General features: G+C 40.9%; 1 protein-coding gene across 1 annotated transcript in view; it reads right to left on the reverse strand.

Moving 5' to 3' along the window:
- The window catches only part of LOC136375398 (roundabout homolog 1-like), a 296,044-nt gene extending 275,296 nt beyond the window's left edge, over window positions 1–20,748 (reverse strand). The window contains 1 exon segment of the mRNA XM_066340911.1: window positions 20,473–20,748. Within this exon segment, the coding sequence (XP_066197008.1) occupies window positions 20,473–20,527 (55 nt within the window). The 5' untranslated portion in view covers window positions 20,528–20,748.
- Between the last annotated feature and the right edge of the window lie 3,508 nt (window positions 20,749–24,256).

Below are 24,256 nucleotides of genomic sequence, written 5' to 3' on the forward strand. Positions count from 1 at the left end.
AATGTGGATGGGAGGGACAATGAGGCACTTATATAATTTGAAAATGGCACTTTCTATTCTAATGGAACAGAAATTTCACTTTATAAACAACATTCTCCTGTCTGAAACTTCCCAAACTGCTACAAGCTGTTTAAATATACATATTCAAGCTACACCTTTTTCTTTCTAAATAAACATAAGCTTCATTATTTTAATAACACTCCTCATTTTTTTTTAAGGCAGAATATTTTCTTGGAGAAAACAGTCCCCCCTTCTCCAGCATGCCTAAACCTGTGTTTGTAATGAGGGAGACAGGCAGCAGTAGAGGATTAAAGGCTCGTCTAAAAGGAGTTGCTGAAAATTGTCAAAACTATTTGCTATCCATGAGATGGATGAATGTGCTAGGGTAAAAAAAAAAAAAAAAACAAAAAACACAGCAGACTTTTATTTGTACACTATGCAAGGATGAATCTATTTCACACTAAATAACTGGGTGTCATAAACACAGAATATGGCACTTTGAGATCTGGAAGAACAAATACAACCTCACACCTATCTCAGAGAAAGAATTTGAAGCAAGACAAACATTTTGGAAGGAAAATAAAGAAACTTTTACCTCAGGACAACCGATTTGCATTTGGGATTAAAGGACCCAATAAATAATCTAGCTCCATAGCTAGAACACTAGTGCACCAAAGAAGTAAGAAATATAATTGCCTATTATCTTTAAGAAACATTCTTTATAACATAGTAAACCCTGCTATTTAAGTGTATTATGAAGAATGCATTTGTATGTATAGGATATACCAAAATAAACTGGCAATATTTATTTTATTTCTACAAAAGCATTTGGAGAAAAGTGAAGAAAGCTGACCAAGACACAGTCATGAGCATCTGCACTCACCAATCAAAAAAATCCATATAATAGAGAGAAAGCCAAAACTTATGTAGGACACAGAACAGGCAACAGACCAATAACTGCCTATTTATGTATCTGTTCAAAAATACTATAAACCTTCAGCTACCTATCCTGAAATATGCTGGATCTGAAAACTCACAATTGATTAGTCATGTTAGCAATTCCCCAAAGCAGCTCTCTCTCAATTCTGACACACACTGAAACATGAGTGCATCAAAACAAACTGCCATATGGAGCCTCTGATTTGATTGTTCTAACAAGTACTTAATGATTTTTGCATTATTTTATTTATCAAAATTACTAACTGAACTTTGAAGTCTATTCCCAGGACAATTTTTTTTCATTTCATAAAAGGAAAAAAAGGAGACAGAGTTTATCTTTACAAACTAATATAATTTTTGCTTACAAGGTTTACTCCTTAAGACTGTTCCAAGTGAAAAAGTAAAATGAAGAAATATAATCAAAATAGTCCAGATTTTATCACTCTGGTGAGGATATCTTAATACAGTTAGAGGAATGATATTACTAAATATAACCTAGAGAATTCTTGTCTTCTTGATGGTCTTGAAATTGGAAAATGCTCTTTTTAAATTCTGTTGATAAAATATGCAATTTTGTAGACTTCAATCTCAAATATTACACTGAAAGTTACATATTTAACAACACATTCCAAGCAGATGTGACACTTCCTACATAGTTCCAAAATAATAAGGTAGTAACAAATATTACAAATATATCCACATAAAAGCTAGAACTTTTTCTTGTTGGTAGCAGTTCTACCTATGGTAAATCTATCACCATGTCAGCACTCCTATAATGGACAAATAAATCCAATCCATATTTCCAGCTGTATCTGAAAGTATCCAAACCTCATCACAGGAAGAGCACTTGTAACATTTAACAATCCAATGTCATGTTTTCTGTAATACACATCAGCAAGGAAGATTAAGTGAATATCCAATACTTCTCAATCATCCTTAATAGAAGATAAATGCAGTGAGGATAGATGAAGAATTCCGTGGGTTTTTTGTTTCGGGGTGGGACTCTTCTTGGTTTTTTTTTAAATATTTTAAAGCACACACATACACTGAAAAACAAACGGAACTAGCGCTTCATTGTTAAAGGATATATAAAATATTTATCCCTAACACAACATTCCTTCAACTGTGAGACTGAAACCACTTCCTTATGATGGCATGATAATATTAGCTACACTAATTTTCCATTCATGTTGTTGAATGGAGTCTTTTTCCAGGGCGACACCCAAAAAGGTAAAATTATTTCAAAAGTCAGTATGCAGCTATTTTAATAAATCTTGTTCTTCAGACTCTATATTCTTAAGTTCATTCATGCCAGAAATACTTCCTTTTAAACCAAATACAGCTAGAGAAGCACCTACCTTTTAGTGAATGCACATAAATAAAGGTGGCCAATGTATGAGAGAGGCCTAATACAGAGGAATTAACCAGCTCAAGTGCTGAATACTTCCCAGATTGCTGTTGCTTCTGATGGCTGGGTGCTGTGATCTTCTTCCCCGGCTTTAATGGCATTCTACTTGGCAATTTCTTAAGCCCATTAAAACAAACAAACACACACAACAGCCGCAAAGGAAACCCCCCAAAAACAACAACCACCAAACCACAACACAACCACAAAAAAAAACCAACACAAAACCAACCTGCACCTTAGGTTAAACAGGTGGCTATTGACACCAGGTCAAACCAAGAGAGCCCATAAAAGCATTTTGATTCAGTCAATGAAAATCAAAAGCAAAGAAAAATCCTGAATGACCGTTCTTTCTAGATTAAGCTAATTAAAACACACACACACTCCTTAAATTACAGCTCTGTTGATATCCCACACATAACACACTAACAAGAAAAGGTAAATACATCACATAAACAGCTGTTTAAATGCGCAGCTGCCAAAAGAATCTATTTGAAAATTCTGATGCCCTATGTCAGGTTCCAATTCAGAAATAAACTTCACTTCAGTCTTCATCTGTTTCCCCAAATTTCTTTTCATTTATGAGCAGAATGTTTTTAAGTTTCATGGGGTTTAAATCTACACGTTTACAAGCCAGACATACTCTCTAAAACTGAACCACATCTATGAAAACTAAGAAACTTTACATGGAATCTTTCAGCTGTGCGGGCACACCAGCACACACTTTTTGACACTTTTCACAACCAAACTGTGGAAACACTCACAGAATGGCCTGCGTTGGAAGGGACCTTCAAGATCATCCCATTCCAACTCTCTGCCACCTTCCACTAGACCTGGCTGCTCAGAGCCCGACCCAACCTGGGCTTGAACATTGTTTAATTCCTTCCTTCAGTTTAATTCACCCCAGAAACAAACAGGTCTCCAATTCTCTTACTTGGTGTGTAATGACATAGTTTAGGAGGAAAAGAGTTTGGCTTGACACCTGCCCTGAAACTAGGTATTAGCCCTCAAGACTGACAAGTCATTTCACTGGCTACAAATATTAGCAAAATTGCAGTATTAACACTGACAATATTTAACCCAACTTCTTAAATAGAAATGGCTTTTGATCCCACTTTCTCCCCAAGGGTATTACTTCATATTTAAAAAAAACCCCTACCTTGGTATGTAACTTAAAACTAAAATAATAATTTCTTACACTACAATATACATAAAGGCATAATTTTGCTTAACAGTTGCCAGGGAACTATGCACATTCCAAAACATACCAGATCCATTATATAATATCTGACTTTCAAAACAAAATACATATGTATTTCAGAGACATACCTTAACATGTTCAAAGAAAAGTTAACTCAAGCTGTAATTAAAATAAGTAGGGCAGGGCAAGCAAGACGTCTGGAATAGACTGCTTTAAAAAAAAAAAAAAAGAAAAAAAAAAGAAAAAAAAAGGTGAAGCACTAAATGACAGAGCAACCTCATAACCAGCAAGCCAAACCAAGAAATTTTCTATTGTTATCACCTACAGCACTATCCATGCTAAGGAATCTCGGATCAGGAAGGAAGGAACTGCTGAGGAAGTCTTGCATACAAGGCTTGTTTCTGATTAATTAGTGGAGATCACACAGCGCTGAGGTCCTCTCTGTCTCTAACCCTCCATCACCCTTGCTGTGTTAAACCCTGCTTCACAGTCTGCTGACATCCAAGTGCTTTCAGATCGCCACTGATGTGGAGGTAGAAAATGACTTCCTAATCCACAGGCACTCAGCTCAGGCAGAGCCCCGGACCACCACTGCTGCTGCTGCCCAGCTGATGTACAGAAGGCAAGAGAATTCCCATGCTGTGAAGAAGACAGCCAACAAAACAGGTACCTGTGCTGGAGGATGTGCCCTCATTACAGACAAATGTGACACAGACCTGACTTAGCCCTGATTGCAGCCCTGGAGAATTAAAGGCCACGCTTAGGTTACCCTAAACACAAAACCACATAGAATCCTGCTTCCTTACATATATACAAAGCACATCATAGAGCTGGGAAAAAAGAAATATTGAGGAGTCTTTCTATAAATGCTCTATGTCTTGCTTTACAACCCTGAATTCATACAGCCAGAAGATTAAATGTCTGATGATTCAAAGATTCTCTTAGGACTCTCAGATAAAAATGGCAACTAGTCTTACACAGGGTGTAACCTGGAACAGTAATTCATAACAAAAAAAAAAAAAAAAAAAAAAAAAAAAAAAAACACCACAACATCCCAAACAAACAAACACCACAAGAAAAACACCACTCTCCCACAATGTACAATGTGAAGATACTAGGAAATCCACATTTTCCATAGTTGCACCTACGGTCAACACAGAGCAATAGGTATGCTAAGCACCTAATATAAGAAACTTCAATGTATCTGCTAATGGGAGGAACCAAAGTATTGGGCAGTGAAGAGGTGCAATTCAAACTGAACAAAATAAAACAAAGCAAAAGTTAAAATAAATTTTCCAGGCCTGCAGACATTTTAGAACAACATTAAAACCAGGTAACCAAATAATCTCATCAGCTGGAAGAGTTTAGTCTTGGAAGAGTCCCTGGCTAGAACTGAATTGGCATCTTCTTTCCTTATTTAAGGCACACTCTTCCAATAGGTGTGTACATAGTACACTATGGAATTAAGCTTTTTCTCTTTTTGTTTGCACTTTGTAGAGTGCACATTCTAGTCACTAAAAGCATTTGATCCCTCTCAAAGATTCACAAACAGCATTACTTGATGGCATTAGATGAGGAAACTTTAATGTTTTAGTTGTTCTGACATGGCTTTTGCAGTCACCAGATTTGCCATCCGGCTGGCCAAAATGGACACAGTTTTCATTTGACCTGCATGGTTATTATTTTTGGAACAATAGAAAATTATAAGTGCTACCAATCTTACAATTTCCCGTGACTTACATTTGCATCCATAAGGACCAGGCTGACCCAAGCCTGCCTTTGATGAAGTAGTTTTGAATGCACAGAGCGTACAGTCTCACAAACCTCATCAAAGCTGCAACTAGTCTATAACCTCCTCTTTTACTGGTTCAGAGCATCAGGTAAACACCAACTACAACACGGCCAAGTAAGCTTTTTGGGGTAAAACACAGTGTTTATTAAATTTCTGCCAGACATACTAAAACCCCTGGGATCCAGGATGCCTCTGTTCTGTGAGCATGGCCAGGCAAGTGCTAGCAGTCTCCACCAAAAGCAATCTTCAGCCTCCTCCAGCTAGAAGCTGCTAATTATGTCAGTCATGCGAAATGCTGACTGACAGTTTTGTGCTGTGAAGTGATACCCACACAGTTTATTAGCAAAGAGAGGATGTGGAGTGAGAAGCTGAAACACCTATTATCCCTTTATTTCCAAAACAGCAACAGTTTACAAGCTTTCTCCGGGTGAATGAAATTCTACTTTCACCGAACACCATTGGGATGTAGGAGTGTTAACTTCCTCCACAGAAGAGCGGGAGAAAAGAACAAATACAAAACATCTCAGTGGTTTTGAAGTTCTCTTCCTGGATAAGCACTTCCCTTGGAGTCTCCTGGTTGCTCATCTACTCAGGCAGATTTCTCAAGTGAAGTAAATTAACAGCGGCTCATTGACTTCACTAGAACTACACCCATTTACAACAGTTAAAGCTGACCTACATTAAAGCAGCATTTCACCAAGGAAGAGCTGCCTAGAGCCAGTCGGAGCCAGGCTGTTTCTTCCTCATACTTCATCATTATACTGAACACCCATCTTCCTCTTGTGCGAGAGCCTGCAGCCCTCTTCAGTGACAGCTCATCCACACAACCAGACATTTCCAACCGGGCAGCCCCAGCCAGCTCACAGCTGGGGAATGGCTGCACAGCTGCCCTGGAAACTCCTGCGAGGGAGTTTGCCTGTGCTTGCCACACTAAGCTCCAGAACTTCATTTCCAAAGGAAGTCGTATGGGTTTTGCCAGCCCTCCTTCTTTAACCAGCCTGTCTGTCTGTCTTTAACCATGCTCTGTCTGGAGCTGCTGGCTGACTGCTCATGTACTGCAATAAAGGAGGCTCAACACAAGGAGCCAGGGATGAGGCAGGGGAAAAGAAACAAAATTCCTGTCATCCAGAAGGGAAAACTGCCAGGATACCCCTGCACCCTTGAACTTCTTCTCTACCATGCATAAATGTAACTCTGAATAATCCAAACCACACAATCAAACCCCACAACCACCAAAACGAAATAAAGATTTATTATAGTTGGGGAGAAACACAGCAGCATTCCAGGTCAGGTTAGAGTTCTGAGCAACCTGAGTAAGTTGAAGATGTCCCTGCTCACCGCAGGGGGAGTTGGATCAGTGACCTTCAGGAGGTCACGTCCAACTCAAAATGTTCTAGAGTTCCATGAGTCATGAGTGCAAGCAACACAAGCACTTGAACTCCACAGCAGAAATAAAGAGTTTTCAACGGACATAACTAGAAACACAAAATTCTACGAAGAGGTCTCAATTTGAACTAGAGGCAAAACCAAACAACTGCCTACCTGCAGATTTTCAGAAACAGGCTCAGGCTAGAGAGATAGTACTGCACAAAGCCAAACACCACAGAATCACTCAGCAGCAACAGGCATCCCCAACAGAAGCCAATCCTTCACACTTTTTACTTTTCCCCATCAACTGGTTAGATGAAGATATGGAGGCTGCACTCAAATTTTGATGTCAAATGAATACACCTTTGTCCTGGATCTGTTTTCTCCTAGGTTTTTTGTTTGTTTTTCTGGGGTTTTGTTGCTTTGTTTGGTTTATTTTAATTATCTTAACCTAGTTAAATCTTATACTTACCAAGGCATGACATTGTTTACATAAGACTAAGTGCAAAACCCTGACCTCTGTATTTCCACCATGACCTCAGAGAATAGAGCCCACTCACCCCACCCCAGTTCTTACAACTTTAATTATGTTCGACAAGGCTGCTGTGCTTTAAAAGTATCATTTACCGAGACTAAAAGATGTTTATTTTTATTCCTGCTAATCACTTCCCTTTTGTTTCTTTCCATTTATACACTCTGGCTTTTGCACTCAGAATGGCTATCATATTAGATCACTACAGATGCAGCTGAACAGCTTCTTATGCTACTATGTAGTCCTATAAAAATCCACATTATTTAACTTTTAGCCAACATAAGTAGAATTGATCACAGAAGTTCAAAAGAGCTTCCCAAATGCTAGGCTGTTTAGGAGATCTTTATGGGTGAGATCTTTATGCAGTGCAGGACAGAGGACACTGACAGACCCTACCTGCCTCGTTACCTACTTTTTTAACATCATAAATCAGGCTGATACCTTTAAAAAAATAAAATTCCAGCCTTATATATAAATTTCCCTGTCACTTAAAAATAGATCATTCTTTTCCCACATGCTCTTGAACTTACAGTTCCAGTAATATGGCTAAGTCAGAGAATCGAGTGAAAATCCAAGTTATCAATGCTACTTCAGAACTATCTAGAAGTAAAGCTTAAACACAGTATGAGAGTTTTATGTGTTACTTCAACAGGTTCTTCGAATTATTTAATGACATTATGAGGAAATCTACAAAAATACATTAATGCTAAAAGTTAAGCTATAATAGTTTAAAGCCATTATCATTTAGTTTATCATTATCACTTAGTTTAAAGCCATTATCCTTTCACTTTACATTTAGATGATGAAAAGCCTAAAAAAAAGTTATTAGATTCAATCTATTTAATGGAACTTCTAAACTGAAGTAAAAAGTACGTGATTTTAACTTTATGGCAAACTGCACAATATTCCCATTTTCTTTCCTGTACCACAAGCTACTTGCTCATTAGACACAAATGGGTAGAAAACAAGAGTCTCTTTGTTTGCATACATTAACTTAAAGCTGTAAAACTCATTCAGCCAAACTTTCACCTTTAAACCTTAACCTGATTTGTAACAACATTTGTAGCCTCTAAAATTACTCCACATGCACCCAGACAGAGTTAATCACCCTTCACTTTTGATGCGTAGAATAATGATCTACCACTTAAACTTGAGCCCTTAAAAGCCTGAATAAAACTATGTGCATATCTGTGTCTTAAATCAGCAGTGAAATAACAAAACTCTACCTAGCAGTGACCAGTTGAAAAGCGAAACAAAAAGAAACATACAACTTCTAGCTCGTGGAAGTTGTAAATAAGTGCATTTCAAGTCTCCTCAGATGAAATCCTTGCTTCCCAGCACATGCTACTGATCAGACACCTGGTACTCCTAGGAAAAAGGACAAGTCACAGGCAAAGGTCTGGTTTTATTTTTTGTGTAATTTAAAACTTCTTGAGGAAATTTAAAAAAGATAAAATAGTAGAGAGATGAAAATCTGATGAGCTTACCGACATTTTAAATTTAGAATATATTATGGCTCTCTTCAAATACTGTCTAGAAGGAATCAGATTGTATTCGTTTCCAAAATTGACAGTTGAGTATTTTTGCTATTTAAAAAATCACAACTATGGAAAAGAAACTCTTGGATTTTATGCATTATACTTTCCTAAATACAACAACAACAACTAGAAGTATATTGTACAGCACAGGAAAACTCCAAACCAGAAATGTTTTGAAACATACAAAAAAAAAAAAAACAAAAAAACCAACCCCAAAACAAAACAAATCAAACAAACCAGATAAAACTGAGAGGCTAAAACAAAACCAGTTTGGCTGTTCGTGGAGCAGGGGAAAGATTGGCTACCACATAAAAGACACCAACAGCACCAACAACATACAGGAAATTCAATCTTACAATCAGTGAAAAAAGGGAACCTAAATCACAGAATTTTATAAGCCTTTAAATGCTTCTTATTTTTTTAAGTTGAGAAGAACAATTACTAATCATCTCTTTTTCTCCCACTATTAAGGTTTCTATGTAACACCAAGTAGAATGACACACAACTTGAGCTTCAGCACAGTAAGATAAAAACTGACATCAATAGTTAAATCTCCTTTGACTTTAAGGGGCCGAGATCTCATCCAGATTTTGTTTTATTTCCTCAGGTCACAAAAGGAACAAGTTGCTGCTACTCTTTCATTTACACTAATAGAGAGGAGGGAGCTATTTTTATTCTCTTTTTATTACTGCTTTAAAGGAGGAAAAAAAAAAAAAAAAAAAAAAAAAAAAAAGGACTCCTCAATTTGAGACAAGTTTTAACGAGTATGATAAAGTCTGCACACATAATGCATTGGGTGGAGTAAGAGCCCTCAGCAACACTGCACAGAGCCAATAATGGACTTGTCGCCAACACCCTGTGATTTCACGACTGCCAGAACAAAAACAAACGCCACGTTCAGCTCACTGCAAAGAAAGGGACTCATTAACTTGATGTGGCTTTTCACTTGACCTTAGTAAGGTGAGTAAAATAAAATTTCATTTTATGAGACTCAAAATGATCAGCTGCATGCCTACAGGAATTGTGGCGAAATGACCGAGTGAAATTACTAACTCTGTGTAATTCTAATTATTCCGAGACTGTAGGTCACTGAATTTCTAGCTGAAAGCTTGCTGCTTTCCCTACTGTAATAAGGTAACACAAAAACAAACTCTAAGTGCCTTTCTGGAAACTGATGTAAAATGAAATGCCAATTTCTTTCAAAGACATAACTAGCAATTCTGAAGACACAATAATCTCAATGCAGACATTAGTCCAATCTTTTTGGAATAATAATCGACTTCACAGACATTTGAAAGGTCATTTCCCCACAAAAAATTTCAGTAATTATTCAAACATTCACACTCTACCAATAAACCTTATAATCAGAGAACTAGAAAAAAACCCCAAATACTCCCAAGAAAACCCCCACAAAACAAACAAAAACCCAAACAAACAAAACAATCACAAAGTTCACTCCTTCTGGTCACAACATTAAGGTCACCTGCCCTATCTTGGCTGTCCCAGCAAATGCAGGGGGAAAATACAAGAAATCACAATCTAATATGAAGTACTGGAGTGTGGATGAGGATTAAAAATTCTCCTTCCACATTACAGTAATGGGAACCACATTAGAGTACAAATGAGAAAGATGGAAGCCTTTTGTTTTTAAAAAGATAAATCCCTCTTATTTTCTGTTGAAACACCACCAACCCCTCCCCAAATAAAAGCAAGATAGCCACTAAAGAAGCCCAAAAAATTAAAAACCAATAAATCCAGAAGCTAAAACTGTTGAGAGCAGAGATTTTTCAGCAGTGCATTTGAAGGAACTTCATCTCCTAGCAGGTAGAAATTAAAGTGGAATCCTATTGTAGCTCCAGAGCTTATACCTTATTCGAGCTCCCTTTTATTTTCTACCTATATGAACTTGCTGTGGAAAGGTCAATCATTAATAGCTCCATTAATGATGCCACTATTTGTTTCTTTTCACGATTCTGAAGGAAAAAAATCTAACACTCAAGCACACACTTCACTGGTTTCTGTATTTGCTCCACTAAAAAACTTGAAAGTAAACAGAAGTGTGCTCATATCAGTACTGTAATCCTCCTACAGAGGAACAGCCTTTGAACATTTTGAACATTTATTCCTGATATGACACCAAGCTACATCACCATTCAGCTCAGCAGCTGCCAGAACCACGCTAAAGGAAAGTTAAAGCACTCACTATGTCTCTGAGCTTGTTTCACTTCATGTGCTTCAATATTTGCTTTCCCTACAGGTAACACAGATTAACATTCATGAGTGGGAGAGAAAACAGAAATCACTATTTTCTGAAGTTTTCCATAAAGCAAAGCACACACCAGCATCAAAATCCCACCCTTCACACTCCTTCCCATTTCAAGGTCTGCATTGCTACATACACATTTAAAAAGTCACAAAATGCTCCTCAAAACAATCACTCACAAGTCCATCTCTTAGTTTTTAAGCTTAACAGCAGCAATTTACAGACCTCTCCTTGTATCAAAAGGTAGGGAAGACTTCATTCTGCCCTCTGTATTAAAGAGGTAAATAAAGCAATGGTTCTTTCTTTCTGCTCTGCATCTACTTTTAAATTCCTCCTTTTAATTTTTAAAGGCTGTATAACCTGAGCAATGAGCCTCATTAATCACTACTGAATGATTTAACCCAGCCATTCAGTTCCAGATGCCACTCGGTGCTGCAGATATGCTAATTCCTTCCAAGCTTCACCTCCTTTTGCAGTAGAAACCATAATTTTCCACATGGTGAAGACAGGATTTTACTCCATGCATGGGGCCTCCTGCCAATCACTTTTATGACTAGCACAGCGCAAGTTTCATTGCACAGTTACATCAGATCTTTTGTTCAACCTCTTCACCATCAACATCCTCTCTCCTGCATCCTGCTGCCACAGCACCACAGCCCCAAACTCTACCCTCCCCTGTGCCAGCTCCTACTTCGGGAAGCAAAAAATCAAAGAGTTTGTTACTATCCCTACTTATTCTTGTTTCCTCACACTACTTTTTTTTTTTTTTTTTTTCCCTTTATCACCTCCTACCATTAAACATTTTGATTATCAAGTATCTGTCAGCTGCAGTACCTAGGGCCTTAGACACATTCCAAACCCAGAAAGTTGGACTGACAAGAGCTGTTTTGCAAGTGGGAGGTGAGGGGAGAAGCGTTCAGAATTTGCAGATCCCAGTTCTGAACCTGCCTGGCATCCAAGAGGTCTCCCAGCACAAAGCTACACCAGGTGCCAAGTTTCATACCAGGTGCCAAGACATTTTGATAAAAGAAAAAAAGCTTGATGGCAGTGCTGAACACTCGATCCAAAAATACTGTTTTAGGACCTTGTATTATGCTTTCAACACATAAATGCAGACCCACCTGTGGATCTGGGGGCTGCCATCCTCATCTTGGGCTTACATGCTCCAGCCTATTTGGCCAACAGAAGATGTCTGGGTTGAAAAGTCTGCTTTTGACCAGTGTTAATAAAGAGCACTACAGAAGTGGCAAGCTGAGAAGTTTTTAAAAGAATACATAATCAAATACATTTCTGACTGGCTTCTCAACTTTCATAGAGCTAGTGAGGCCCATGCAAATTTAAAGTTATACAGCTTTTTTCAGTTAATTGGCTCTTCAGTCAATGTTCACTACAATCTCAATTTTCAGACCAGCTAAGAGCCCACAATGATCCACAAACATTTGCAAACTGAAGATAAAGTCAAACACTTTAGGCAACTTAATTTAAACACTCGAATCAAGATCTTCAACAGGCACTATTGATTTTAAGTGGCTCAAAATTTAGATTGTAGGTTCCCAATTTCAACAACTCACAAGGCCCTGGATTCCAAAAATCTGAGTTCTAGTGTCTACTAAAAAATCTAGCCACTCTCTCAAACATGTCCATCAAACACCATTTCTTTCTCCCTTCACCTGCTTCCAGAATGAAGTGGAGCCAATGCACATCTTCAGGCCTACACTAAATCCTTGGCCACATATTATAACCTAATTTCTAACATAAAAACTGTTAACGTCTATTATGCTACTGTAGAACCAAATAGTAAAACTAAAGTCTTCTATACTTGAATTTATAGCCATGAACTGTTCTGTCTAATCTTCAACATAAAGTCATTTAAGCAATTAGATAAGAGGCCATATAACTAACCAACAATCTAAAATAAATACATTGCCTGAGGACATTCAAGTTTCAGAAGGCACAAAAATGCCAGCCAAGCAAGTTTTAATGCATTGCTAGCAGCATGAAACAGTTCAACAGTATTAAAGAAATCACAATTCTGATTTATGTACAAGACATTCAAGAGAGCAGAAGATAAAGACTACAAAATTAAACAACATGAAGAGCACACAGCCCCTACTTTCTCTCAGATGGCTGTCATGGATGACTCCAGCCTGCACAGGTTACATCCTTGCCCTACATTGCACTGCATGTCTGAAGACATAGGCTGTTCCAAAACTCAGCTTATTCCACTGCTAATCCACTGTGCAAGATGAGGAAAATAAAATATCAAGTTTAAGATTTTAAATCCAGAGCTCAGCACAGGCTTGTCAGATTTACAGATCTTTAATCTACAGTCAGGGGTGTTCCTATTATTTTAATCATACACAGTATTAGCATTAGAATTAAGGTAATGCAATACCATATTGAGTAAATACTTCCCAACAGAAAAGGGCAGCTTGAATAATTTTGCATATCTGACTATTTATTTCTTCAAAGAAAGTACATGTATTTCAAGGTAGCAGCAGTACACAAAACATGCCTGTTTTCTGATTAAAAATATTCATACCACTTCCATAATAATAATGTATTCAAATACCCTTTTTGGTCTAAGCTGATTTTATAGTAAGTTTTACTAAAATTAAATGCTCTAATTATTTAATTTCTAGTTATTTACTTAAATGCAAATAAATATAAACACTTAACATAGGACAAAAAGCTCTATGCCTCTCTAGAGGTGTAAAGTCTGGTGGCTGAAAACAAGACTTAAATAGGAGTACCTTGTGGAATTTATCTCTACCACCAGTGAACAAGCCCATAGAGGTTCTCTCCTGTTGTACAGATACAAAATCCAGTAATTCTTTATGGAATTTCTTTGAATGCTAAGGAAGAAATCTTCAGCAACACATTTACTATTATGTAAAAGTACAGATGTTAATACAAGCATTCTATATGTGACAGCCTTCTGAATGAGATGATAAATACCTAAGATGCCTTTATTAAAAAATGGTTTTATCACTAACCATATCGAGCTCATATATATATATATATATATATATATATATAAAATCCCTTAAGATAAAACAAAAATGTGTTAAAAATGAGGTAGGAGATGACATTAAGGTACTGCTTTCACCAAAATCCATGCACTGAACATTTACATCTGAAGGTGAAGCCCATGCCCAAGTTGCACCATGAGCACCTCCACTCCTCCAACAGCATATCTTTTCATTAAAACCTAGATGGAAAAGTGCTCAGTTTATGTGTAGGTCTTTGGGTAGCAGTGCTAAAAAAAATCTATGAGTAAACTTGAGGACCTGAAATGCAATTCTCACTAAAACACAAAATTGCTTTATAAAGGGGTAAAACAAATGGATCTTTCATTTAAATCCACAAGTGCATTTTCGGCCTATTAACAGTAGATTCTCCTTTCCAATTTTCCACGTTTCTGCTTCCAGAAAACACAGTTAACATCAATTCCCAATAAATACAAAGTAAAAGGTTTGCTACTCCTCTTCTCAGCATAGCTTGCCTCCTCTTGGTGAGGCCACCTGAAGGTTACACCATTCCATAAAGCATTCTGTCCTCAGCAAAGGTGAAATGACTTGGCTGCCCAGGGCTGTGAGCAGAGCACTCTGCACCTTGGCTGCAGTTGCTCAGATGGCAAGCAGGCTCTAATTAAAAGGACTGGCCTGATGCCACTCACAAATCTCATTACTGTCAATTTATCAACTTCGTTTTAATCAGTCATATACATACACACATGAGTCTTAGTCAGAAATTTTCCTAAGCTTCAGAACAAGAGAGGCATGGAAAATACCTACGAGTCTGAGAATAGTTCTCAGTATTTGACAGTATTTAACTTCTCTGGTTGCTTATATACTCCTTACTTTCTCACAAAAAATAGTTTCCTCACTTTGTTGTTGAAACAAGTGAAAAGAAACAGAATATATTTTCCCTAAGTCTCTACTCATTGTTTTATTTGTGTGTAGGACATTTCCCCTACTACTTACACCTGAAATGGACCAACCTACATAAATAAACACCTCTCTCCCTGTGTGCTGTTGATTAAACACCAATTATGTCATATACATTCCTGGCCTGAAAGGCCTATGCTCATGACTTTCCAGAATCATACTTTATCATTTTTGTTGCTCAATCTGGATAAATGCACCATTTTTCCCTAATGAACAGTAAAGCAAGAAAGAAATTCTGACATCCAGAATTAAATTCACTCTCTTCTTATTTCACTAATGCTTACTATCACCACCTTCAGGGTAAGGTAACTCCCAGTATCGGCTTACATTAATAATCAGGATACCAGAAGGTTTAGCTCTTTAAAAACCAAAACTCAAGACCAAAAACAGAATAACACAATTCTGCACACCTGACTGAACACTGAAGTTGTTATCAGCTTCCCAGGTGTTTCACTTTTTCCCCTGCTGAGATTTTTCTTAGTACCAAGTCTCATCTGTGAGAGTCCAACATAGCTGGCTGCATCTGTGTCAGCACTACAAAGTATTCGTCCTCATAACACATTTTCTTTCTTCACATAAAATGTCCTTCTACCTAAGGCTGACACAGGAAGCCAAGAGACATTAGTGTATGAAATACACATGTATGTGCATAAACAGATCAGTCTCCTAAAAAAGATATAAACTATCAAATTATCTGTCCTTAAAAGCATCTCGAGCTCCCAAGACACTTAAGAATATTTTTGTTGCTCTTCTCTCATCTTTCGGTCAAGTTTCTCATCACTAACTGAAAAACACTCTTCTATCCCCTGTTTACACAATTTATTGGACTTAAAATACGCCTCGGTTGCTACTTCAGTTACCTCAGTATTTACCTTACAGTTTTATGAAGAAGCACTGAGGTGAAAAGCTAAGGAAGGTTATCACCACCAAATGAGATTATATAACACAGCACACAAATAAAATGTGTCACGACCTCAGCATATGAAACTGTTAAGTGCCATTTTGTTTGCTTGGAAAGACCAAGATCTCTATGAATTTCCAGGTCACAAAATAACCTCAAAATACAAACGCACTTTATCAACAACAAAATTACTCATTCTGAGCTGTTCAAATACACAAAACCCACAACAGATTCACAACAGTAACTTAATTATTGACTATGGGGACGTTCACTATGAAGGGAAAATTTCTATAGAAGAATCCAGGCCAGCTACCAGGACAGCAAGCCAAGGGACCGTTATCCACATAGCACATTTAGCAACAACAGAAATACTACACGGAGAACTGCAGCAAGTCACCAGACTTGCCAGACCCTGCAAATTATTATTATATTCATTAGAGAAAGCTATCCCATAATGAGACATAATATTACAGTTGTTTAGGATTGCGAAACAAAACCTTTCAAGTTATTTAGGAAAATTAAGTACCAACCAAAACCAATGTTATTTGAAAGCGAGGAAACAGGTTCCCAGATATTTTTTAAGCACAACCGTAGATTTTTCTGCTTTGATTTTCTAAATATTTTCTTTTTCCATCTCCTAATGAAAACCAAACTGGCTTTGATTTCTTATGGAATCTTTTTAACCATCACTTCCAAAGCATTTTATGTTAAAGCATTCTTTGGCAAAGGTATTTGATACCTAATATTAACATGGTAACACTGCTACCTAAACATCACTAGTTTCTGGTAATATTTGTAATGGCCTGTCTATCTTTGTAAATGCAATCAAAATCATCAGGTATACCCAGGAGTATTCTTCACATAAAATCATGTTTTCCAACAAAATCATATGGGCAGTACACATGATTCCCCCAAAATTCAGTATCCTGAACATTACAGATGATCCCTGCTAATAAAGTTAGTGTGTAACTTCAACAACAACAAAAAAATCCAACAACCAACACTGACTGCAGTAAGCAAAATTCAGCTTGAGTGTTTTTCTGGTTTAAACTAAATTAATTGCCAGGCAATTGGGGAAAAAAAAAAAAAAAAAAAAAAAAGTGTCTCTTTCTTGCTGAAAGATAACAAAATTCACACTAATACAAATTGGAAGAAAAAAAATGGTTGCTTTCCATAGATAATATCACTACTCATGCAGATAAGTGGCTTTGAATCAAACACCTGGATACTTAAAGAACATTTCATGACAAGTAAGGAATTATCAATTTTATAGCATGTAGTTATTTCTTTGCTGGGTTGAAATCTTCAGACACAATATAAGTGGGGCAAGATTCTTCAGCTCTAAGTAGCTGGCTCAATCTTTCTAAATATTCTTCCAGTAAAATTACCTACAACAGCACACAGTGCATTAGAGATGGGTGAAAAATGCACATTTTTTAAGCTTTCTTGGGTGACTTATTTGCTTTTACATATTATGTACTAAATACTTTCATAACCCTTTGAATTATTGTGTCATTTTCTTAAATCACTATTCATTGTCTAATTTATTGCTATTAGACAGAGAATACATCTAAGGAGTAGAACCATTTCCAGAAATGCTCTAGCACTTCATGAGGGAGCTTGTAACCACAAACAAAACATTCTAAGGAAGTGGCTGATTTATTTACTCCAATAGGTAGGTCAGCCAGCTGGGAAAGACTTCGGGGACACTCCATGGACAACCTTAAACTATTAACCATCAGGAGAGAACTCTCCCATGAAGGGATACAAGAGACAATTTTGCCCTCCACTGGCTAGAACTATCAGTGAAAAACACGCCTGCCTGGCTGTGTCAGCTCTGCCTGCTCCACACAGCATGGAAAAACCTCTGGAGCCAACGCGCAGTAATTAGTAAGGGATAACACGGACAGCAAAGGGGGAAAGGTGGGTGTTGAGCAGATGGGAATCAGCAGTGCAATGAAACAACTCGTCAAAATATAAAGATTTCCGCAGAGGGAAAGAGAAAAAACCCACACAGTAACATATGCAGCCTTGAGAATGGCTGGAGCAGTGAACATCCATGTGGAAAACCAGAACCTTGACACTCGTTCCCAGCAAAAGTGTTCTTTCTGCATGTTGCCCTTCAGATAAGAGAAAGCTTTTCTTTTCCAAACATACACATTTGATGCTACTACTGCTGAGGAGTGGAGAGATGGAAAATCCATGGATTCTGAAGCAAAGTCGGCCTCAGAATGAAGGAAAAAGGGCAGAAATCAAGTAAATCCTCATGAAAACAAGGACACCAGAGAAGTATCCCTTAAAGCAATTCTTATTCTGTATGCTAAGCAGCACTGAAATTACACTGGGAGAATGAGGAAAGCTGCTATATTCCAATTTTCAACACTATTCAAATTTAAATTTATTCAACATTTATTAACCACAGGCTTACATGAAAGAAGGTACTTCACAGGATTCCACAGAGACAACACCAAGGTAAAAATTAGGGGTTTTAAATTCTAAGTGGTTTACCAATTACTGTTTTAACAAACACTAACCCATTTACTTTTCTATTATTAATTTTTTTTTCTCTTTCCCATCCCCCAATTATTTCCCACCTCTCAGCAGAAGTTTCTAACATCCCGTTTAGAGCGTGGCCACACAAACCATTGATTCAGCAGTGGGTGTAAGTGAGGGAAGTGAGAACCATCAGTGGAAGAGGGAGGAAAGGATCAATCAACTTGCAAGATCAGCTGTCAGTAGAACTCAAAGGATTTCAGTGTGGAAACTACTATAGATGACTCCTGTCCTTCCTCCTGCACTGCTGCCATCTGCCCTCAAACTTCATCCTGCCAAAGGTTTCTGGCATCTCCATTGTTCCAGACACAAGACCAGCTATTTGACCACACTCTAGTTGAAGGGAAAAAGAAATTCCTCCTGGTGAAGGAGTTGAAGCAGTGTCATTATCTGAGGCTTGTCTCTAATCTTTGTTACTGAGTTTGCTTACATGACAAAATTAAAAGCCTTCATAAAATTCATGGCTTTTTTCCTTTTTTTTCCCCCCTCTCTCTCCAACTCAGCTGAAATCAACAGTATTAGAGAGTGCACCCCAATCCGGGGGGGGGGGGGGGAAATTGAAAAGAAATGCCTTGCATGCAACTTCATTGAGCATTTATATGATAAACAGATGAGAGGATTAAAAAATAAATAAAATTGTTTCTTAACTTGGAGTTTAAAACATCCCAATACATGATCAAGTTTCAGAGTACACTACCTATGAAGTCAACTTTTCTCAGGTGCAGCTCACTGCCATGGAAGATTCAGAGACAGCAAAGGGGTGCAAAGGGGTGCAAAGGCTCTTGCCCATTCCATTTGTTTCTTCCAACACATGAAGCAGACAATACAGAGAAAAATCAAATTAAAGATAGCATGACTGACAGGGTCAGAAGTGAACAGGGCAAGAGCTACTCAGGGATGCAAGGTCTGCCATATCCAACGCCACAAGGAGCAAACTAACAGCTAAGAGCAAAACTTCAGTAGTTAAATTTATGATATAATCTAGAAACAGACATAATTTACTACATTTAGTGACATAATTAAGACTTAAAGCTTCAGGCAGTGTACTTAAGTCTTTCAAAAACTTCATTCATTCATTCACTGACCAGCTGTCTCATTCTCCCATAACTTTATTGACTCAAAGGGGTCCTCTAGCAAACTTACAAGAATCAGTTAGAGTGGAAAAGTCAGCGCCCAAACCAGCCTTCACCACGGCACAAGCATTTACTGCGTTCACTCAGCGTGTAACAAAAGGCGTTCCCAAGAGCGAGAAGCAATACCGCAGGGAGATAAACCCGTCCTGCTGAGGGAATCAGGGTCCCTGTGCAGAGGCAAACCCCAAAACCTGCCGAGCCCCCACGCCCACCGCGGCCACATGTGCGGCCCGGGAGAGGCGCCCCTGCCCTGCAGCCTGCCCTCCGTGCCGCCCTGTCCGGAACCTACAGGCGGGCTAAGATGCCCCAACACGCCCCAACCCCGCGCAAACTGCGCCTCACGACCATTAATCCCCCCATCTCCCGGGCCATCTCCCCGCTCCCACCCAGCACGCCGCCGCCTCACTCCGCACTCGTGGGTAAACTTTAATCGCCAAGGTGAAGCAAACCCCGTCCCTAAGGCCTCCTTTCCCGGCCGGTGGCGGCTGCGCGGGGTTAAGCCGGCCCGGGGATGCTGCCGGGGCCGGCCGGCGGTACCCGCGGGCACAGCCACCTCCCGCGGAGCGCGGGCTCCCAGCCCGCCGCCCCCGGAGCCCAGCGCCAGCCGCGCTTCCATCAGCCGGCCCTCGGGAGCTGCCCAGAGGTGGCACCGGGACAGGAGCCGGCGCCGCGCATCCCCCCGGCCCCGGGCAGCCCCCTCGGCCGGCCGCAGCTCCCGGGGCAAAGGCGGTCCGGGCGCCCGCAGGGTGGAAGCCGAGCTCCGTTCCCGAGCGAAGGAGGGGGCCGGGAGCGCGGAGAGGCCACACTGGGGGAGGGAGCGGGGGAAGGAGGAGAGCGGCCCCGGGAGCGCTGCCACCGCCGCGGCCGCGTACCGACCCGCCCGCGCCAGCTGGTTACCTGAGGTGACACATATGAATCCGAAGAGGTAAAAGTGAGCAAACTCCGCGATCATTGTCCTCGGGTGGCGCCTGCAAGCAGTCTCATGCCAAAAGAGCGGGGGGAGAAACGAAGAGCCCCCAGTTGTAATTCCACAGAAGCTTAACGCGAGCGAGGTTCTCTAATCCCGCCGGGGCGAGCCCCCTCCGGGCACGGCGCTGTCAGGTCCGCGGGGCTCCAGCCGCACCCCAACTCCGCTCTCCTGGCCCGGGCTTTCCTCAGCGGTGCCTTGACACTTCCCAGGACTATCCAAAGCGATAGGAGAAAACAAAAGATCCTCGAGTTCCCGCAGCCGAGGTCCGCCGCTGCCCGAGCACAAGTTGCTGCCCCGGCTCCAGACTCCGCTCTGGGCGCCCGGGACGAGGCGGTAACGGAGCGCAGCCGGGACGGGCACGGAGCGGCGAGGGGCGGGCGGGCAGCTCCGCGAAGCGTCCCCGCCGAGTCACTGCGCGCCCGGCGAGCGGCGGGCAGAGCGCGGCGGCGGAGCGGCGGCAGCGCCCGCTCCCATGGCGGGGGAAGGAGGCGGGCGCGTCGGGGGCCGCGGGCAGGCGGGGCGGCGGGCAGGGGAGCCCCGGCCGCGGTCAGGCGGGGCGGCGGGCAGGGGAGCCCCGGCGGCAGCCCCGAGCCCAGCCCAGCATCGCCGCCGCCCCCGCCCCTGCACGCGGGAATCCCGCACTCGCCCCCGCCCCAGCGCCGGAGGAGGGCACAAGAGGGGCGACGGAAGGAAAGAAGAAAGAAAAGGGAGAGAGAGAGGGCGAGCAAAACTTCCCCGGGCCAACGCCCCCGAGCCACCCGCCCCAACCGCCCGCCCTCGGTGCGGCGGCCGCGGGAGGAGGAGAGGGAGGAGGAGCGGCCCCTGGCCTTGCCCCGCCGCCGGGGCAGGCAGGGGTGCACGCGTCAGGCGGGGCCGAGCCCGCCGCGCCTCAACTTTCTGGTGTCACGTCGAGCCGCTCGCCCCCGCCGCGGGTTTCCCCTTCCCCCTCCCGGCCGCCTCCGCCTCCGCCGCCTGCCCGGGCCGCCGCCGCCGCGGCAGGTCTGCTGCCGCCTCGGGACACCTCCAAGGAGCCGCACCTACACGGCCCCCGCACGCCCCGAGCGGCGCTGCCCGGCCCGCCGCATCCCGCCCCGCCCCGAGCGGAGCCGGCGCCGCCTCCCGCGCCTTCCCCCGCCGAAGGTAACGGGGCGGCACCCGGAGCCGACCGTGCCCCGGGTACGGCACGGCCGGGAGCGGGGCAGGGATGGGGGTAGAGCCTCGGGCACAGAGAGGTTCGAATTGCCCCCCCGCCGAAAACAAGCGAACGCACAAACCCCCGCGCGGGTCTCGGCCGGCATTCCCGGCGGAGCGGGGAGACTGAGCTACGCCGGGGGATTCCCAGCGCCTGTGGTCTGGCCGTGCTCCGGGCCACGACCAAATCTCTGGGAGAAGCATCCTCAAATCGTCACTCTTACAAACGCTACAGGACAAATACTACAGGAACAACTCCGCACGGCCATGTCACACCACGAGAGATAGTGGTGGGGGAACAAGGGGAAGAGCAATGCTGGGGAGAAGGGAAGGCGGACTTGGAAGAAGCGGCGCTACCGCCTCACATCAAAGCTCCAGCTATTCCTAGATTTGATTCATTAAGTTATGAGGATTGAAAGAGGCAGAAGAAGAAATTTCATTTCCAAGTAGCGTATTGAATATATGAACCCCACTGCAAGAAGTCAGCAGTGGGATAATAAAACCATATAGAAAGACTCTTGATCCTGTCACAGGTTTGTTGCGGACCCCACACTTTTATCAGCTAAGCAGGTTTGGGTGCTCACAGCCATCACAAACCTTGTCAAACCACAAGGAATGTCAGTGGGTTTGCCCCATGTTGCATTCCTCAGGGCACACTGAGCAAAAGTCCAACAACAGAAATGTCCCATGCATTGCACTGAATCTGTTTCAGTCCACTTTCATGTACGTGAGATCCATAAAGACAGATATTCCATACTGTAAAGTAAAACTTGTTTACATTGGGAAAGGAAGCTCCTGGCTATACGTATACAGTGTATGTGTATCAGCAGCAACCAAACTGGCAAGATTTTTTCCTAAACCTGATGCAAATTGATGAACATCCAAAAGTTAGAAAAACAATCTAGTATTTTAACACCAGTCAGACATTAATTTTCACAGAGAAAAATGAATTAGTGTCCTACTTCGAACATATTTAGAAAGCAGTCATAACTGTGGAATCAGTAACAGTGAATGCTTTTGAATATGAGCAGATTTCTTCAAGCTGTACCTAGCCAACCATTTCTCTTCCTGTTGTGACCTCATGCGTCATTCTGCACTTCATGAAAGAAAAGTGCATTAGCACCTCCGGAGCTAAAACCACACCGCAAAAACAGTGAAGAGGCCTGAGATAATCCTTGAATCCTAGTGAGAAGTTTGAGATTTCAATAAATTAGACTTGGGCTTATTCTTTTATAATGGATTAAATAAGCATGCAGGGCTGAAAATGGGCCTCGAGAGTACATTTATTTCACCTCTGTTCTCAGAGAGGGTCAAATATAAGTAAGACCCTAACTAGCAGGTATTTTGTAATCCCTCTTCTACCCATTTCTCGTGATTGGAATTTCATACTATATTTAGGTAACCTGTTCCAGTTACTGTATAGTCAGATTCTTTTTTTTTAAGCCTAGACTAAGCAGTCTTCTGGAAGAAAACACACCACCACAAATACAATAACATTTTGAAGACCTTTTTTCTTTTTATTCCTTCTGTAGCATCAATACTTGGCAGACTCACATTGTACTAAATTTTGTACCTCTTTTAAGTGATTGCGTCTCTTTAAAAATCAAACCCACATATTTACCAAGTAGGCCACTCTAAAGGGAATAAATGGGTTCTCTTATTTTGTGAATGTACATTCACACCTATATTTTATGTGTACATGTATTTATCTACATGTAAAGTGTCATTCTTATGTATCCCTCTGTTTATATGGGATATATAATATTTCCCTAATATTTAATTATAAAACATATTTTTAATGCATTTCTATGGCAGATGTTTTATCTAGCAACATAAATTAATCCATTTACTTTGTAACTGACAACAAATATATACAATGTGTACAGAAGGTAAAGAAAGCATTTTCCTAATTCCCAGAGAGTTTTATCAACTCAAGATGAATCTGCTTCCTGTTCATTTGTGCAATAGAAACTTTCTAGATTCACTCACACTTTTGCTTAGGTAAATTAAAAAAAAAAAAAAAAAAAAAAAAAGGCCAGTAAAATTTTATGCCAAAGTCTTGTGTACACTGGCTGCTTATTTGAAATTCACATGCCCAGAAATTCTCCATACAGCAGTGGATTAAAGCTCTGAAGCTTGGATGACCTTACCATGTGATCATGAGATGAGCCTACCTAAAACAGTTGAAAGCTTTTGTGCCACAGTTACCCCATTTTAATGAGTCTCTAAGACTGCTTCAATCACTAGAAAGGATTTTTTTATTCTTTGAGAAGAACAGAGTCATTCTACTTTAGGTACCTATAGTGAAAGTACAGTAGAGCTTCAAAGGCTTGTTCAATTTGTACTGTCTCAGATACTTCATAACGTAATGTTTAGCTGTCAGTGCTTTCTTACTTCAGAAAAATTGCTGGGAGTGAATGTATACTGCTCTAATTATCTTTCTCAAAATTCATTTAGATTGTAATAATATATAACAGCTGCACAGCTGAGTGAATCTCTTCAAATTGTAAGCCTACAGAA

Source organism: Sylvia atricapilla, chromosome 2 (assembly GCF_009819655.1).
Source record: "Sylvia atricapilla isolate bSylAtr1 chromosome 2, bSylAtr1.pri, whole genome shotgun sequence".
NCBI lineage: Eukaryota > Metazoa > Chordata > Aves > Passeriformes > Sylviidae > Sylvia > Sylvia atricapilla.